Consider the following 19086-nt stretch of genomic DNA (forward strand, 5'->3'; position numbering starts at 1 on the left):
CGGCTCTGCTCTCGCCATTACAAGGTGGCGCTTGGCATAGGCATTGCTTGAGAGAAAAGACAACTCCATATATGGAGTTGTATGCGCTGAGAGGTGTGGTTATCCAATCACCCCACCTCGCATCATTGAGAATGGCCAATCACCAGTGACTTTGTGGCAGTTGCTGATAGGATGAAGGCAATGCTTATAAGGGGCTGTGGGAACTGGGGAGGAAAGGGAGAAGAGAGAGATGAAGCTCGCTCGCTGTACAGGGATAGCTGAATAAACCGCTTGAAGAAGAACACAGTTGCCGTTGCCTTATTCCGCTGGTCGGATGCAGGTAGGGACATATAGGTATTTTGTCTGTTTGTATGTCTGTGCCTGTCCATATGTGTTCCTGGTGGGCAGAGGCCAGGAAGAGTCTTGAATCCTCTAGACTAGAGTTACAGGTGGTTGTGAGCCGCCATGTGGGTACTTAGAATAGAAACTGGGTCCTCTGGAAGAACAGCTGGTGCTCTTAACCTCTGAACCATCTTGCCAGCCCCTGATTTTCCAAATTCAAACCAGGATTAGATAAATAATTTAAGCAGATCTCTAAAAATAAGTAAAAAATGATAAAGGATTTAAAAAAAATCTCATAACTAAAAAAGCTCAGGCCTCGTTATATACACTGCTGAATTTACCAGACCTTCAAAGAAAAACAAATAGCAATGCTTCTTAAACTATTCTATAAAAATAGGAAAGGGAAAATACTACCAAATTCTTCTTATGAACTATATTATCCTGATGTAAACCCATCTCCCTAATAGATATAGTCACACAAAAATACTAATAAAATACTTGCAGGGATGATTCAACATATGTCCTGGGTTCTACAAGAAAGCAGGCTGGGCCAGGCAGTGGTGAGTTCCAGGACAGCCAGGGCTATACAGAGAAACCCTGTCTCGAAAAAACAAACAAACAAACAAAAACAAAAACAAAAAGAAAAGAAAAGAAAAGAAAAGAAAAGAAAAGAAAAGAAAAGAAAAGAAAAGAAAGCAGGCTGAGCAAGGCATGAGGAGCAAGTCAGGAAGCAGCATCCCTCCATGCCATCTCCTGCTTCCAGGCTCCTGACCTGTGTGAGCTCCTGCCCTCACTGCTTCTGATGATGGATTGTGAACGAAATAAACCCTTTCTTCCCCAAGTCACTTTGGTTGAGGCCTTTCATCACAGCAGTGGGAACTCTAATTAAGACAGTATAGACCTGTTATCTAAGATGTTTTTGAGCCTGAGGGAAAAAAAATGAAAGTTCAAAGCCTGGCAGGATTACACAGCACACAAGGGCAGCCTGAGCAACATGAGAAATGTTGTGTCAAAATAAGAAAAAAAGGGGGTTGGGCTGTAACTCAGTAACAGAGCACTTGCCTACATGTGTGAGGCTTTTTGCTCAATCCTCAACACAGGAAAAAAATAAAATGAGAAAGTGCTGTGGCTGTTTCTCAGTGGTGTCTGTGTCTCAGTGGTGTCTGTGTCTCAGTGGTGTCTGTGTCTCAGTGGTGGCTGTGTCTCAGTGGTGTCTGTGTCTCAGTGGTGGCTGTGGCTCAGTGGTGGCTGTGTCTCAGTGGTGTCTGTGTCTCAGTGGTGGCTGTGGCTCAGTGGTGGCTGTGGCTCAGTGGTGGCTGTGGCTCAGTGGTGGTGGAGCACTTGTTTAGCAGGTACAAGAACATGGATCAGTCCCTAGCATCACAATAGGAACAAACCGAAATGAAACCAGTCATCAATAAAAGTGCTAGCTTTGAGGGGAGGTATATTGTCAGGGGGGTCTTGCTATGTAGCCCTGGCAGGCTCAAACTTAGGGCAAGTGTCCTCCCTGGGCTCCCAAGTGCTGGGATTATAAGCATGGATCATCATGGCTGCCCTCTGATGTGTCATTATTGTCTTATTGGGTGATATTATAATGGGGCCACGGTCTGCCAGGAAGCTTATGTTTTCTGCTATTTGACATTAGTGTGCATTACAGCTTGTAGGACCCTTTCTGTTTTCTCACTCTGTCCTTACAGCAACACTTAAAAACAAGGACACAATCTCATGTCTGCCTGAGGGGTCAGTGTCCAAGATGGCATCGCCTGCTGAACAGTAGTTTCAGTCACACATAAGCTTCCCGACTACAGCTGCACCTCATGCTTATTCCACCCACCTGTACAGTACTACTGAACTCTGACCTAGTTCCACGGGTGCCATGGCTGGGACATAGTTCATCTCCCAAAGGTTCATGTGTTGGAAGCTTAGTCACCAGGATGGTGATGTTGAAGGGTGGATGGAAACTTTCCATTAATTAGTTAATTTATTCACTTTACATTCTAATCTCTGTTCCCCTCTCCTAGTCCTCCCTCCACAGGCCCTCTCTCCATCCCCGCTCCCTTTCTCCTCTGAGAGGGTAGAGGCCCCCCTACATATCCTCCCTACCCTAGGACATCAAGTCTCTGCAAGGCTAGGTGCATCCTTTCCCACTGAGGCTAGACAAGGCAGCCCAGTTAGGGGAACATATTCTACAGACATGTAACAGCTTTAGGGATAGCTCCCACTCCAGTTGCTCGGGACCCAGGACCCACATGAAGACCAAGTTGCACATCTGCTACTTATGTGTGGGGGTGGGGGGCACTACTTCCAGGCCATGCGTGCTCCTTGGTTGGTGGTTCAGTTTCTGAGAGCTCCATCCAATGTTTGGCTGTGGGTCTCTGCATCTGTTTCAGTCAGCTGCTTGGTGCCTCTCAGAGCACAATTATGAAGTAGGACCTGTGGGAGTTTGCTTGTACTCTGGCTGACTGTCTAATGGGTGTTCTCTCCTTGCCCATGGTTCTGTTGTGATACCATCTACCTTGAGGTCCACACCAGAGCCAAACTGAAGGCAGCATCAGGTCCCCAAACCTCTGAAATGATAAGCCAGTCAAGCCCCTTTCTCTGTTTCGGTTTGGTTTGAGATACTCTAGAACTCAAGATCCTCCTGCCTTGGCCTCCTAAGTGCTTGGATCACAGGCCAACGCTACCACACTCTTTACGAATGTGTTTTCTCAGGTTAGCAAGATGGTTCAGTTGGTGAAGGCACTTGACACTAAGTTTAAAGACCTGTGTTCAAATCCCTAGGGCCCATAGGTGGAAAGAGAGAAACTTTTGCATGTTGTTCTCTGACCTACACACACACACACACACACACACACACACACACACACGTAAATACTACAAACATTTTTTCTTTATAACATTCCTTGTATTTTGCTATAGCAACACAAAATAGAGACTCCCAAAATGAACTGTATTATTAAGCCATCCTAAAGAACAAGTAATCTTAGACATGCTGGTGACAAAGCACAGGATTTGGAGATCACTTACCTTTCTTAAGCATATTGGTTTTTATGTGTTCAGGAAAACAAAATAGGAAGTCATAGATGCGGCTACCAAACATGAATGTAAATGCTTTTGCAAAAAAATTTCAGTTTTTATCTCATAAAATACCACTCAAGAAATTTGTCTTGCTAGTCAGTGGTGCACACCTTTAATTCTAGCACTCTGGAGGCAGAGTCAGGCAGATCTCTGTGAGTTCAAGGCCAGCCCAGTCTACATAGTCAGTTTCAGGAACAGCTGGGGCTACACAAAGAAACCTTGTCTCAAGAAACCAAGAAAAGAAGAAAGAAAAGAAGCTGTCTTACCTTCAGTCTCTGGAACACTAGAAAGCTCAGCCCCATGCTCCTCTAATTCAGTATTTTCACGAGGATGGAATTCCTTTATTAGATCTCCAGGAATGCAAAATTTAACAATGTATTTCATTTTAATTTGATTGGTTTTATATACAACAAATTCATCATCCTAGAAAAAAATGGGAATTGACAGGAGATAACAAGTGAAGAAAAGAGCAGCCAAAAGCTCTCAGAGACGTAGCCTCTCATATTTGCTAACTAGCAAAGATGACGGCATGCATTACATGAAAACATACTTAATGGGAATGGAAGCAAGCCTCGGAGGCTGTCTTTGCACATGTGGGCCCATTTTGCCTGTTTTAGCTTTTTTCTTGTTTGTTTACTGTTTTTTTTTTTTTTTTTTTTCGTGATAGGTGAGGGCTTGACCATGACCCATGACCCTGGGTCTGCTTAAATAAAATACCTGAAAGTCTGTGGGGACAGAGGCTGTTTCCAAAACTCCATGGACACTGTCATAGCCTGGTGGTGCCTCAGTTAAGGAAAAGTCCTTCTTGAATAAGTCCACACACTTTCCCAGGGCAACATCACAGACGACCAGGAGTCTAGAGCCATCTGTCTCTCCTGCATGTGCGTACTTAATGCTTGTACTACGTGAGGAAGGAAATAAAGACAAGTCATAATGGCTACCAGCCAGCTTCACTTATTTATAAATAAGAAACATAGCTTGGGCATCTCTAACCCAAAATTGTAAATCAAAATCTGAAATCGCCCAAACCGAAAACTTTGAGCATTGATTAATGTGATGCAAACATGGAAAATTCTACCCCTAATTTGTGATGGTAGCAGTCTGAGGCCCACACACTAAACATATTGTGTAAAGTCACCACCAAGCTACATTTATCAGATGTAGATGAAACATAAATGAATTTCACATTTGGATTCATGTGGTCCCAAAGATAATTCCTTATGTATACACATATAATCCCAAATCTGAAAAAAAAAAAAAAAAAAAACCCTGTTTTTAATACTTCAGACAAGGGATGCTCAGCCTACATTGAGTTTCTAGGGAGATCATTCCAAAGTTTACCACTGTTGCAATAACTCTGAAGATACAAGTTAGAACTTCATGCTGAGAAGCTGTGTAGGTGCGCACTTATAGCCCAATACTTGGGAAAGTGGGGCAGAAAAATCATGAGTTCAAGGCCAGCCTTGGCTACACAGTAAAACCCTATTGAAGAAGAGAGGATGAGAAGAAAGGGAATGAAGGAGAGAAGAGGAAAAAGGAGAAGGTAGAGTTATTCATTATATACTTATTTATTTACGCCTGTAACCTTAGTTTGTAGAAGGCTGAGGCAGAAGGATGACTGCAAGTTCCAGGCTAGCCTAGTATACATAATGAGTTCCCAGCTAGCCTGGGCTAAATAGTGAGAGCCTCTCTCAAAAGTAATAAAAACAAACAATTAGGTAAAGATGTGTATAGTGCCCTTCTTTATGGCAGGTGGCACTCAAAGTACTTTGTTCTCTGTCAGCTACTAAAGGTATCTATATTGTGCTGCAAGGAATGCCAGAGTAACGGATAAAAAGGAAAACATTTTGCACAAAAATAGCTCGTCTATTTTACAGTTCCATTTTAAAAAGCAGATCAGAAATGTGTGAGATTGTGGAAAATCAAAGCTGCACGCAGTTTTTTTCTCGCATACATTATATCCTAACCCCAGTTTTCTCTCCCTCCTCTCCTCCCAGTCTCTGCCCGAAACCTACCTTCTTCCCCACATCACTCCTCCTGTTTCCCTTCTAAAAATGAGCAGGCCTTCCAGGGATATCAACAGAACATAACAAGTTACAACAAGACCAGGCACATTCCTTCATACCAGGGCTGGACCGAGGCAACCCAGTTGGAGGAAAAGGGTCCCAGGGGCAGGCAAAAATAGTCAGAGACAGATGTCACCCCCACTATTAGGAATCCCACAAACATCCCAAGCTAAACAATCACAGTATGTACGCAGAGGACCCAGCACAGGCCCCATGTTCCTTCAGTCTCCATGAGCCTTTATGAGTCTGCTTAGTTCTGTGGGCCATGTTTTTCCAGGGTTCTCGATACCTCTGGTCCTAGAATCCTCACCCCCCCACTCCCCCCCCACACACTTAAAGAAAAACCATTTTGTTAGTTAAGAAAGCTGTACTAAATTTACTACACTGAAGCTCATAGAGATGATTAAATGCTAAGCAATTAAGTGCTGGCCAAAGGAAAGAGAGAAGTCCTATCTTCACAGCCTCTCCCAAGTCACACAGAGGGTCAACCAGATCAAAGATTAGGAATCAGCAGCCTTTCTTTCTTTCTTTCTCTTCCTCTTCCTTAACCTCTTCTTCTTCATCTTCCTCCTCCTCCTCCTTTTCCTATTCCTCTTCCTCTTCTTCCTCTTCCTCCTGTTCTTCCCCCCTCCTCTTCCTGTCCTTCCTCTTCCTCCTCCTCCTGTTCTTCCCCCTCCTCTTCCTGTCCTTCCTCCTCCTCCTGTTCTTCCCCCCCTCCTCCTCTTGTTCTTCCCCCTCCTCCTCCTCTTGTTCTTCCCCCTCCTCCTCCTCTTGTTCTTCCCCCTCCTCCTCCTCTTCCTCTTCTTCCCCCTCCTCTTCCTCCTCTTCCTCCTCCTCTCCTTCTTCTTCTTCTAATTCTTCTTCTTCTCCTTCTCCTTCTTCTTCAATTTTTATTTTTCTTCAAAGACAGGGTCTCATTGTAGCTAGTCTTGAAATCCCTACAGGGCTGAGGGGCTGACCATGAACTCTGAAGCTTCTCTCTCCACCTTCCTAGTGTGAGGATCGTAGAAGTATGTGCCCCCTGATGGTCTTAAGGTCCCCATAAGGTCTCATATGTGCTATGAGAAGATTTCCCTGTGGGGTAGGGTCTGAGGGTAGAGAAGGTGAGGGGCACTGGAAAAGATCCAGCTAGAAAACATATGTCAAAGCTGAGGCAGGCTGGCAAGATGGCCCAGTGAGTAAAGGTGCCTGCTACCAAGCCTGATGACCTGAGTTCGATCCTTGGGCTCTACTTGGTAGAGAGACCTGACTCAGTGACTTCCACAAATGCATTGTGGCATGCAAATGTCTCTCCCACCCCCACCCCACATGCACACACACAGGTCTACGCTAAATAAATAGATAATAAATAGATAAAATTAATAAAAAAATTTAAAGGCTCTGAGCAAAAGAAAACCACTAAGACTTCAAACATAATTTTCCCAAATGTTCACTACAGAAGCTGTGCTTTTATAGAATGCTGTGGCAATGGCTGCTTTCAATGGTGCTTCAGTGGGTGAGACACTTCCTCACTAAAGGAAGAGAGGGAAGTTTGCAAGGAGCCCACTGTGGTGGGGGTTGGGACAGAAGACACTAACCTGAGTGAGTCACTGAAGTAGATCCCGCTCCCCAGATTTCCAACATCTGTTCTTTGCACACCGCGGTCTTCAGCTACCTTAGGTAAGAGTAGCCCTCTGAAAGAGAAGGCTAGGATCGTGATTCACTAAAGGAAAGGACTCTGCCACACTGCCTTCAAACTCAGTGACCAACAAGAAATTCACTGTCTTTACAAACATGAGGTCAGAGTTCAACTGTCCCTCCTTCCATACCTACAGTCAACCAGCCATGGATTCAAAATATTCAGAAAAAAAAAGCCATCTCTATTAAGTATGTACAGATTTTCTTTCATTGTTTTTTTTTTAAGATTTATTTAATTATGCATATGAGCACTCTAACTTCCTGTATATCTGCACAATAGAGGAGGGCATCAGATCCCATTATAGGTAGTCCTGAGCCACCATGTGGTTGCTGGGGATGGAACTCTGGAAGAGCAGTTAGTGCTCTTAAGCACTGAGTCCCTTCTCCAACCCTTGTCATTTGTTTCTACACACCACTTGTGGTTTGTTCATTTATTATGGTATTGTTTAGGATCAAAGACAAAAGTAAAAAAGAAGGGGGAATATTTCATATTCCTGAGCCAGAAAACTAAAAAGTAAAGAGTATGGTGTATTTTACCGGGACAAGATTCCAAGAATGTTCCGCACAGGAGATCCATGGAACAAGGGTCGCACATTGCCCAGTTTACTCAAAAACTCCGTAGCTTCATTCACTCTGCCAACTCTAAATATCTGCAAGATATCTACTGGATGTTCACTGGAAGAATTAGGAGAAAAATCTTGAGGTCACACAATTAGAAGAAAAATAAAAATCATTAATAGATAAAATCTCAAGAAAACCCAGATGTCTGTGGTTCAGTAGTCAAAGGTGCTTGCTGCTAAGCCTGCCACTAAGTCTTGGGGCCATGTGGTAAAAGAGAGAACAAGACCCCGAAAACCATTTTGATCTTTACATGCACATTGTGGTAAATTCACAAGGGACACATGTGGCAGGGACAGGATGTGGTGGGAGGAAGATTCATGACAGCTGTGAATGACTACACAGGATACTGGGACACTGCTGAGGGACACCATGGTCAGAAGCATCCTACTGCAACTTGACATTGGTCATGGGTGGAATATGTATACAGAAATGATTAATGCCAATCAAAGCTGTGCATGGTGTGCTCACTTGTCTTACTGGTTGGGAAACAGGTAGGAGGACTGGCACAAGTTCAAGGCCAGCAGGGTCTACATAGTAAGTTCTAGGTTAGCCTGAGCTACATAGTAAAACCCTTTCTGAAACCCACTGACCTGCAAAATTGGTCATTAACAATCAGGACATTTAATCCAGAGAGTTGATTTACTAGCACATATGAGGTGAATCATGAAAGAATAATTCAGAACAAAATATGTTCCACTGTAAGATACTAAGTAGTCATGTTAACTGTGGGCAGTTATAGAGAGGTTGGCAGAGATTTCTTTCTTTGTAATTTTACATGGTTTCTAAACAGGCTGGACATGGTGCTCATGCCTGTAATCCCAGCTCCCTGGAGGTAGAGACAGGGGCATATCTCTAAGTAAGGTCAAGGCCATCTTGGACTGAACCTGTCTCAAACCAAACCAAACCAAACCAAACAATCTTAGCCAAGAAAAAAAGTACTGTGGAGGAATCCGTAATCACACACAGGCTGGGGATGCAAATGCAACTCATATTTAATGGCTTCTGTCCTGGTGTCATCTCTGTTGCTATTGTAAAGTACCCTGACCAAGAGCAACTTAGGGGAGGAGAGGGTTTGTTTGCTTTACAATACCAGACTATAGTCTATTACTGATGAGAAGTACAGGCAGAACTCAGAGCTGTGAGTCACACCATACCACAACCAAGAACAAGAAGAGAGAATAAAAGCACAGACTCTTAATAGTTTACTCTTTCTCTCAGCTAGATTTTCCCTCTCTTACACTATTCAGGACCACAAACCAGGGAATGGTGCTGCCCAGTCTTTCTAGCTCAGTTAACCATCAAGACAGTCCCCTACAGACACTCACAGGTGACAGGATGTGTCAAGTCCTATTCAAAAATGACCAGCACAGGGCTGACAGGCAGCAAATGTGGTAATATGAGTTCCATCTCTGAGACCCACATGGTAGAAGGAGAGATCTGACTCCCAAAGTTGTCCTATGGCATCTATCCATATGCCATCGCACACTCCCACATCACTTAAATAAATACAATAATAATAAAAACTGTATGTTTAGATCTTAAATAGAATAAACTTTGTTTTGTAATGTTCTTGTACTGTGTATGTGCTTCTGTGATGCTGGGATGGAACCCAAGGCCCTACATATGCTAAAAAAGCTGGACCACCTTTTGCTGAGCTATACTTTTAGCCTCTGAAAGTTTAAACCTGATTTTTAACTAGATTAGGTCCTAGGGTAGCGAGATGGTCCAGTTGGTAAAGTGCTTTTTAAGTAAGCCAGAGCCCACAGTGAAGAAGAGGGCCAACTCCAGAAAGTTGTCCTCTGACCGTTGCTTGGATGCTCTGGTATATGTGCACCAACACTCACATGCATACATCATATATGGGTGCAAGCATCATAATAACAGCAATAAAAGATCAGGTCACCCAGAAAGCAGGGTGAGAGAATGGGATATACTTGTTAGCATAGGATATTCCCCTGGATAAGACTGACTTTTCCTTTTAAAATTGCATTTGTTTATTTGGTGTGTGTGTGTGTGTGTGTGTGTGTGTGTGTGGACACGTGTGTGCATGTAGAAATGTGTGTATGTGCTCACTTGTGTCATGGCACTCCTGTGAAGGTTACAGAACAACTTGTGAGAGTTGGTTCTCTGTCTCCACCCTGGGGATCCTGGGGATCGAACTTAAGTTGTTGGGGTTAGCAACAAGTGCTTTGACCCACTATGCCATCCCCTCATTCCCTCAAGACAGTGTAAACACAGAAAGTAACTCTTTGTTATCAACTGCAGGTGTCTTGTTGGGATGTAGAAGATTAATGTCTTCTAATTGTCTTGATTGACTTGCCAAGAGGATCTCAAGAGCACTGTATTGTTGCATGAGACTTGCTTCACGCTTACCTTCGATTATTCTGTAGTAATTCTTTTCTAACCCTGGAAAATTCTTCAGTATTCTTTTCAACATGTTCAATTTTGCATCTCAAAGCTCGGTATTTGGCAAGAGATGGTGGGTTGGGTTTGGATAAATTAGTTTCACAAACATTCACCATGTCTCTTACCAGCTGTGGGTGGAAATAATACAGAGATGTTAGAGACACCACATATTCAAGTTAGTACATATATTAAATTCATATTTTCAAAAAAGACACAAACTAGGTTTCTTTTCCAACAAGTCTTTGATTAAATTTGATGTTGGTAGTACACCAAGCTGGATAAATGCTGGTTGCAATGCTGGGCATGGTTGTTCACACCTATAACCTTAGCCCCTGGGGGGAGGAGGTAGGAAAACTGCTATAAGTTCAAGGTTAGCTTAGGTTATGCAGTAAGTTCCAAGTCAGCCCAAGCTGCAGTGTAAGAGTGTGTCTCAAAAGTAAAAATAAAGATTTAAAGATCAGGAGGGTTGGTACAACACAATTTTCCTGGCTGTTTGGGAGACTGAGGCAGAATATCTCAAGCTTAGGAGTTCATGGCTAGGCTGGGATGCATAGTGAAATCTTCAAAAAGACAGACAGACAGGTAGTTAGAAAGAACTGCCTCACTGCTAGCACAATAGAAGTGTACATTAGTCTAGCAATTTAAATTTCTCATTAGTGTGTCAAAATACCTGACAAAGGCAACTTAAGGAAGGAAAGAAAAAAGGTTTGTTTTGGCTCCTGGTTAAGGGGGATACAGTCCACCATGGCAGAGGGGGCATGGCAGCAGGATTGTGAGACTCTGGTGGCATCGCCTCTGCTGTCAGGGGCAGAGACAGATACAATTCTGAAGCTCAGCTCACTTTCTCCTTATTCAGTCTTGGACCTCGGCCCAAGCATTACCTTCTAGTTATTTCCTTTTTTCCTTTTTTTTTTTTTTTTTTTGAGAAAGGGTTTCTCAATATAGCTCTTGCTGTCCTAGAATTCACTATGTAGACCAGGATAGCCTGGAACTCAAGGAGATCCACCTGCCTCTGCATCCTGAGTGCTAGGATTAAAGGTATGTGCCACCTTGCCTGGCACACATTTTTTAAAGACTTTTTTATTTTCTATGTATGAATATTTTGCCTGCATGTATGTATATGTACTGTGTACATGTCTGGTGCCAGTAGAGGTCAGAAGAGGGCATGGGATCCCCTGGAACTGGAGTTATGAATGGCTGTGAGCCATCATGTGAGTGCTAGGAGCTGAACCAGGTCCTCAGCAAGAACAACAAGTGCTCTTAGTCACCAAGCCATCTCTACAGCCTGTTTGTTTGTTTGTTGGTTTATTTATGAGACAGGGCCTCATGTAGTCCCAGCTAGCTTAAGACTTGCTATGTAGTTGAGACTGCCCTTGAACTCCTGATCTTTCTGCCTCTGCTTCCCATGAGTGCTGCATTACAGGTGTATATAACCATGCCTGGCTTTATTCACCATATATATCTTATTATTATATTATATATTATTATTATTATTATTATTATTATTATTATTATTATTATTAATTTGAGACAGGGTCTTTCTACATAGCTCTATCCATCTTTGAAATCACTATGTAGATCAGGCTGGCCTCAAATTCATTGAATACACCTGTTTCTGTTTCCCAAGTGCTGGGATTAAAGGCATGTGCCACCATGCCCAGCCTTATTTTTTTAAAGACTTATTTTATTTTATCTGTATGAGTATTTGCCCACATGCATGCATATATATACCACATGCATACCTGGTGCTCACAGATACCAGAGGAGGACACTGGGTCCCATGGAACTGGAGTTATAGACAGTCGTAAGGCACCTTGTGAGTGCCGGGAACTGAACTCAGGTGCTCTGCAAGAGCAGCCAGTGCTTAACCACTGGGCCATCTCTCCAAAGGGATGACACAGTCATACATTTTAAACTGAATTCTTTCCTCCAGAGCTATACCTGACAAAGGTCCTCTTTCTGAGCTAACAGCCTCAGGTTAACTTCCTCTGATGCTGGATGTCTGTGGGGCAGCAACCGGTAGAACTTAGCCATTGTCTTCTGCAGTTGTTCTGGTGAGTCTCCATTCTTCAGTGCTGTTTTTACCAGAAGGAGAATCCCTTCTGCTTTACTCACCTACAGACACAAAAGCAAATATACTTCTTAAAATCCGAATCACAAAACTGAAGAGACAGCCATAAAAATATCTAAAGCTGGAGACATTGGAACCATGAGTCTTCTACAGACTGCTGATGTTGCTACAGTTTGGGCCTTTAAAAGAAATAGAATATCTTTTATTAACTCTTTCACCATTTCAATCCTGTTAGTTTGGGTCTTGACTGTGTTTCTAAGGCCCATGTTTGAAGGCTTAGTCCCTAGGGACGTGCTTCAGGGAAGTGGAAGGACTGTTAGAAGGTTATTTCTTAAATAGCTTACTGAGTTTACCAAGGGTTACTCACTGGATCACGGGCAATTTGTCAGTGGCCACGCCACTGAAGAAAAATGCAGCATCGTATTTCTATACACATGAACACCTAGGTACACAAATGGATGGGAATACAAATGGAACTGTAGGAGATGTGCTTTTTACAGGGAACCGTAGAGTAATGTCAACATCAAACCAGGGCCATGTTCCTCATTATTCGAGTACATTATGGACCTAATCGCAGGAAGTTTGCTTCTCCCTGAAACAATCAGCTTCACTCCACAAGGGGAACACTCCCTGAATTATTTTCATATGACTACTCAGTCATGTCCTGGTGTCTTAGAAGCAGGCCTGCCTTCCCTAAGACAGCGAGAAGGTGAAAGGCTGAAGGAGATGCTGTGAAGCAGGTCAGGAGTTGGGTAGCTAAGTACTTACGTCGTTCAGGCTTATGCTGTTCACTGGCTTAAGAAGCGTGTGCTCCAGGTGGCCCAGAGCTTCTGTCCAGATCACCTCCAGCAAGTTGACCACCTCCTGGCTCAGGGTGCCTGAACTTATGACCTCCTCCAAAAGCAACTGAAACACAAAGTGACAGAGAATCACTGCCAAGAAAATTCCTTATGAGGGCTTTGTGCAGAACTGACACAGGAGCTGGACAGGTGTAGGTCAATAGTGGAACACTTGCCTAGTGTATCTGAGACCCTGGGCTCCATTTCCAACCTTGCAAGCAAACAAGCAAGCAACCATCCAACCAACCAACCAACCAACAACCAACCAAGCAACTAATCAACTAACCAACTAACCAAACAAACGTAACAGAATAGACTCAGAAACAAAGCATGAGGAAAAAAAAACATAGCCCAAGAGAGGCACCCACACCCATAGCCAGGCACTACGGCTAGGAATGGCTTGAGTGTCCCTCAAGGTTCAAATGCTGGCAGCTTGGCCTCACTGTAGACCTTCAACAAGATGCCAGTGCCATGGGACTTATACCTTCAAGGTACCAGATGGGAGCCAAATAAACTTGATAAAGTTTTTAGCCTTGTGAATCTTGTGACAGCTACACAAGAGTCTAGGCAGCTGGTATACTAAGGGCTCCTTTCTCCTCTGGGCTTCCTAGCCATCATCCCTCTCTGTTGCTAACCCTGTAAGTGCCCCCTCTCCTATCACTTCCATTTTATTCTTTCCCTTGTCTTTTCTCACTTTATAAGATTCGGGCCCATCAGTAGTATTAAGCACATGCAGTATGAGTTAAGAAACCTGGAATCAGCCAAGACTATAGGGAACTCTTCCAAAGCTGTGAGTTTGTTGTTGAGATAAAGAAGACATCTGTGGCTTGTAACACATCTCTCTGTCCAGTGTCATGTCTTCAAGTTTTTATTTTTCTGAGCTTTCCTTCTCCTCTGCCAGGTTTTGTTTTTATTATCTTTTTATTTTTTTTTAAATAAAGACAGTATTTCCTTTGAGACAGGGTTTCATGAAACCCAGGCTGGCTTCAAACATACTAAGTTTGGATAAACTTGAACCCCAGATCCTCTCAACTCAACCTTCAATGTGCTTGGATTATAAGTGTAAGCCACCATACCTTACCAAAAAATTATTTCTATTAAAAATATTGAAAGAACACTAGAGAGATGGCTCAGTGGTTAAGAGTAAGTACTGCCCTTCAGGAGGATATGGGTTTGATTCCCAGCACCTACACATCGGCTTATAACCGTTTGTAATTCCAGTTCCAGAGAATGTGATGCCCTCTTTAGGCCTCTGTCAGTACATATAATGCACAGACAGACATACAGGCAAAACATCCATACATACAAAATAACTAAAAAATATATTCAAATTGCTGGGCACGGGACCAAATGCCTTTAACCACAGCACCCAGGAAACAGAGGCAGATGGCAGATGAATCTCTGTGAATTTAAGGCTAACCTGGTTGACATAATGTGATCTAAGCCAGCCAGAGTTACACGGTAAGACCCTAGTTTTGTTTTTGTTTGTTTGTTTGTTTGTTTTTAAGGAAAGAAAAAAAATCAACCATCTGGGTATGGTTGTACCCATCTAGAATCTCGGCAGTTAGGAGGCTGAAGCAGGTTGTCTGTCTGAGTTAGATGCCATCCTGGACTACAGTGAGAGACTATCTAAAACAACAGACCAAACCAAACAACAGTCACACAGCACACCTCCAAACTCAGCCAGCAGGACACATTGTATCAAAGCCAGCTTACTGCCTGCAGTTTCTCAGAGGCTAACTGTGTTGCTTCAGTCGTAAAGTGTTCTTGGAGCAGAAATCCTTGTCTCTTCAGGTCTTCCACGTAACCTTCATAATATTCAATGGCACCTTCGGCGGTTTGCTTCCCAGTGCTCTCTCTTCTAGTCTGGGAATTGCACCACACAGAAAAGACACAGTTAACTTATTAACATACTAATCTTCAGTGAATACCTACATCCTGTCATGAAGGTGTTCAGATGTTTCTTAAGGGTTTCTATGATGGTGTGAATGAAAATATCTCCCATGGGCCCTAATGGCAGGACGTGGCTTCTAGGTGTTGGTGGTGTTTTTTGAGGTGACTTAGAGGGGTGGCCTTACTGTGGGACATGCATCATGGGGCAGGGTAGGCTTTGTTTCCAATTTCAAACATCTTATTCACTCATTTCCAGTACTTTTTTTTTTTTTTTTTTTTTTTTTTTTTTGAGACAGGAGCTCTTGCTTGCCGGCTGCCACACTTTCCTGACACTATGATAAGACCCCTCCCTTCTATAGATTGCCATGTTCATGGTGTTTTTATCACAGCTATAGAAAAGGAATACTTAAATCATTCTTTTTTTTTTTTTTTTTTTTTTTTTTTTTTTTTTTTTTTTTTTTTTTTACAAAGACAGCCTTTAAAGCTGGAGTTAAGAGAGGTAACAGCCAGAGTGGGCAGAACAGAGAGAAAAGACTCCTTATAGGAGAGCAAAGTGTTCATCCTAGCACTCGGGCAGAGCCTGCAGAGTCTTTGTACGCTGGTTTAATGAACTTTGAAGACTGGCATTCTACTCCTCTTTGAAAATGTAGAAGGTCAATCAAAGTCAGGGAAGGAGAGAAAAAGACCTCATACAGGACAGTACTGCTGGGGACAACTGCTGGGCATCAGTCAAAACGACATGAGCTTCCAGCAGGAAGAGGAAGAAAAGCTCTGTGTCAGGCAAAGATGTGAAAGGCACATGCTCCTCCTGCAGCGGAGACGCCCGGCTCTTCTTGGACACCCATCCCATGACAGTGAGCAACTTGACTTTCATTGACCCCAGGCAACAGAGGGAGATTTGCCCACTTGGGAGTCCTGGCGTCCCCTAGATGTTGGCTAGTCCTGACTCTGTGGTCAGCTAAGGAAGATGTCACCCTCATAGACTGTTCACTGCAGGTTATCTCTGAAACTTATAGAAATAAAAGTATACACCCATGTCATTCCATTTAAAAGGTAGATGCTAGAATTTGGATTTAATTGTCCCATTGCCAGAGAACCACAGAAACCTCAAACCTGCTATGCAAGACTTCTATCTCTGAGAAGAAAGCTTTTCTTTTCTTTCTTTCTTTTTTTTTTTTTTTTCAATTGTTAAAAATGGATGCTGAGAATCTAATTCAGTTCCTCTGAATAAGAAGCGAGCACCAGGCCCTGAGCTGTCTCCTTGGCCCCAGTTTTTTTGTTTTTACCAGCTTATTATTTCTGACATTTTGCTAAGTGATGGAACTTTTTGGAGATTTCTACCCTGACGGCCTCATGAAGCAGGGCAAGCAGGAGGAAACTCTGTCAGAACACTTCTCACTGCTGCTAGGTGAGGCGTACTCCTGGGGGGTGGACAGCGAGCCTCCACTGCAGTGCTCAGGACTGAGCTTGCTAAGGATGGGAAGTAACCAGGGTGCACCAGTATGGACTATGTGCACTGTTACTCTTTTTTAAACATATAACACAATCTACCATGGTTTTCAATTTGATTTTTAGTTTTCTTTTTATCCAAATAATGAAATAGTCACATATTCTGGGGCCCAAGGTTAAATATCTCCTACCCGGGAAAATCTGTCCCTGGACAAAGGTTCTAGATCCATTCCCATGGAAACCTGATAAAAGTCAGCTGTAAAGCTGGCCATTAGTGTAGACGTGTAATCCCTCAGGAGAGGCTGAGGCTAGAGAGTAAGACCAGTTTCAGAATGCAGGCCTTCCACCTCTCCAAACACAGTCAGCTGTAATTGTAGCAACATCTCTGCTAAACTGCACAGAGATTAGGACTTCAGTGATGGGTGATAGAAACCAAAACTTTGGCCTTTCTTGAGAGTGGCATAGAACTGAGTACATCTCCATGGCCATCTGGAACCTATGTGATGAAGAATCCAAGCTCCTGAGGGTCCAGGCTTCTCAGATCTCAGTTTGATGTGAGTGTGTTGCTTGTACATCTGAGTGACATCTGGACTAGGAGCAAGATGAGAAGCTTCCAGAGCCTGTGTGGATCTGTGTGAGGACCTCTCTCATTGAACAATGGACTCAGTGTCTTACCAGCTGCTGTTTTTGGCTACAGTAGATCTATAAAGCTGAATATCTGTGTGAGAAGACACCCTGGTGGGTGTTGCCTGTTGCATACTTTAACATTTAGGCAGTTGCTTTGGATTAATTTTTATTTCAGAATTGTTTTAGATCACAACGGGGCCCATACTTGACACTGAAATAGGACAAAGGCTATGGCTTCTGCAAAGCCATCCTTGTGGTCTCCAGCATTCTATGACCATGAGACCCAAGGACTTCCCATGCACAGCAGTGTCAGAACTGTCATGGGGGAATCACAGGGAAGAATCTGGTGTGAGGCAGGTGTGTGGCTTATGCCAGTAATTGTAATACTAGGCAGGCCTATGGAGGAAGACTGCCATGTTTGAGGCAGCCTGGAATACATAGTGTGACCCTCTATCTCATTAAAAAGAGAGAGAAAGAGAAATAAAAGGAATAAAGGATGAAAACAAAGAGGAGGGGGAAAAGATGGAAGAGAAAGATGTTTCAGGAGATATTTTAAATCGGCAGCATTCAATCTGGCTTTTTAAAATCAGCTGCCATGTTCCCGACTAGCCTAGGGCTGTGGCCACGAGGGAGGCAGTACAGCTGCTGCTCAGCTCAGGCCATCGGCTCAGGTGGCCAGAGACACCGGCCTTGCCACCCGCGAAATGCCAGCGTGGGAGATGGCTCTGCCAATCTTCCACACTGTTTCCACAAAGCTGGTCTGAGCCCAGACCATCTCGCCATCCACACAGCCCAGTAGGAAATGAGACTCTAATGCTTAAATATGAATCAAAGGCTTTGTATGTTTGTAATGCTCAATAACAATATGCCCATACAATTAGAGGTGTTTCCCAATTAACTAACCTAGATATATGTTGTTACCCAGGACTGCTCCCGGTACATGTGTGGTCATCCATGGCACCTCCTACATCTCTCTCTCCTCTCTCCCTTCTCTCTTCCTCTCTTTACTCCTCCTCTTCCTCTCCTTACTCCTCCCACCTTAGCTCCTCACAGCTTTCGGGAATTTCCCACTACAGAAAGAGGAAAAGATGGAAGAGAAAAAGGACAAAATGGAGGAGGAAGAGGAGAAGGAGGGAAAGACAGAAGAGGGGACGCTTCGTTACCTTTTGGTCAGCCAGGAGGAAGTGTGCTGCTATCACAAAGGGGCAGCTCTCAGGGTCCCGGGAGCTCTGCAGCTCCACCACCACAGTCTCGGGGCCTTGGTCTACTCCCACCTGCAATACAGGGTACACTGTAGAAGCAGAGCTTCTAAAGACTAGCCACACTCCACATCTGAAAAGGCTGCTGATATGCTGGAGCAATGCATGCTCATCTGGAGAAGCCTCTTAGAAAACACACAAGTATCAAGAGAATAAAAATCACTTGAAACTCTGTCACAGAGATATAATCACTATCAATACTTTTGGTATATTATTTTCTCGGTGTTTATAATATGTCACTTTTCACATTTTTCTTATTATAAAGAAAAATACCCTTTAAATTTTATATTTTATTTAAACATCTAGAAATATAAATGGGACACCCCTTCAAAGACAAATGTTGATTTTAATTTGTATGACTGTCCAGTAAAATTTCCAGTTTCCCTTTAATGTAAAAAGAACAATTCAACATGGCATAAATATTTGGTGTCAATCTATCCTGTCCAAATATGAGAAGCTGTAAATGACAGGGTAGAGGTTCATCTCTAAAGCCATATTGATGTTTATATTGTTAAATATGTGTCATGAGTGGATGGATTGGAGCTTGCTTAGCATCTGAAGCCCTGATCCCAAGTGCTGCATAAACTGGATGTACACACTGCGATCCCAGCATCTGGGAGGCAGAGGCAAGAGGATCAGGAGTTCAAAGTCATTTTCCACTAGTAGTAAGTTGGAGGCTAGCCATGAAATCCTGTCTCAAAAACAAAAACAAAACAAAAATCAACTCCCCAAAACACATTATATTATGAGCATGAACTACCTTCACTAAGAACACTAAA

The 19086-nt window shown here is 43.2% G+C and overlaps 1 protein-coding gene across 1 annotated transcript in view; it reads right to left on the reverse strand.

Moving 5' to 3' along the window:
• Parp4 (poly(ADP-ribose) polymerase family member 4) overlaps window positions 1-19086 on the reverse strand; it is an 83249-nt gene that overhangs the window by 51821 nt on the left and 12342 nt on the right. Inside the window, exons 6-14 of the mRNA XM_034498882.2 lie at window positions 18212-18322; window positions 14796-14945; window positions 13009-13146; window positions 12111-12284; window positions 10137-10297; window positions 7680-7817; window positions 7043-7138; window positions 4117-4300; window positions 3666-3822 (exon numbers count right to left, since the gene is read on the reverse strand). Of these exons, the coding sequence (XP_034354773.1) occupies window positions 3666-3822; window positions 4117-4300; window positions 7043-7138; window positions 7680-7817; window positions 10137-10297; window positions 12111-12284; window positions 13009-13146; window positions 14796-14945; window positions 18212-18322 (1309 nt within the window). The remainder of the gene's footprint in view (window positions 1-3665; window positions 3823-4116; window positions 4301-7042; window positions 7139-7679; window positions 7818-10136; window positions 10298-12110; window positions 12285-13008; window positions 13147-14795; window positions 14946-18211; window positions 18323-19086) is intronic.

The sequence above is a fragment of the Arvicanthis niloticus genome, chromosome 3 (genome assembly GCF_011762505.2).
Source record: "Arvicanthis niloticus isolate mArvNil1 chromosome 3, mArvNil1.pat.X, whole genome shotgun sequence".
NCBI lineage: Eukaryota > Metazoa > Chordata > Mammalia > Rodentia > Muridae > Arvicanthis > Arvicanthis niloticus.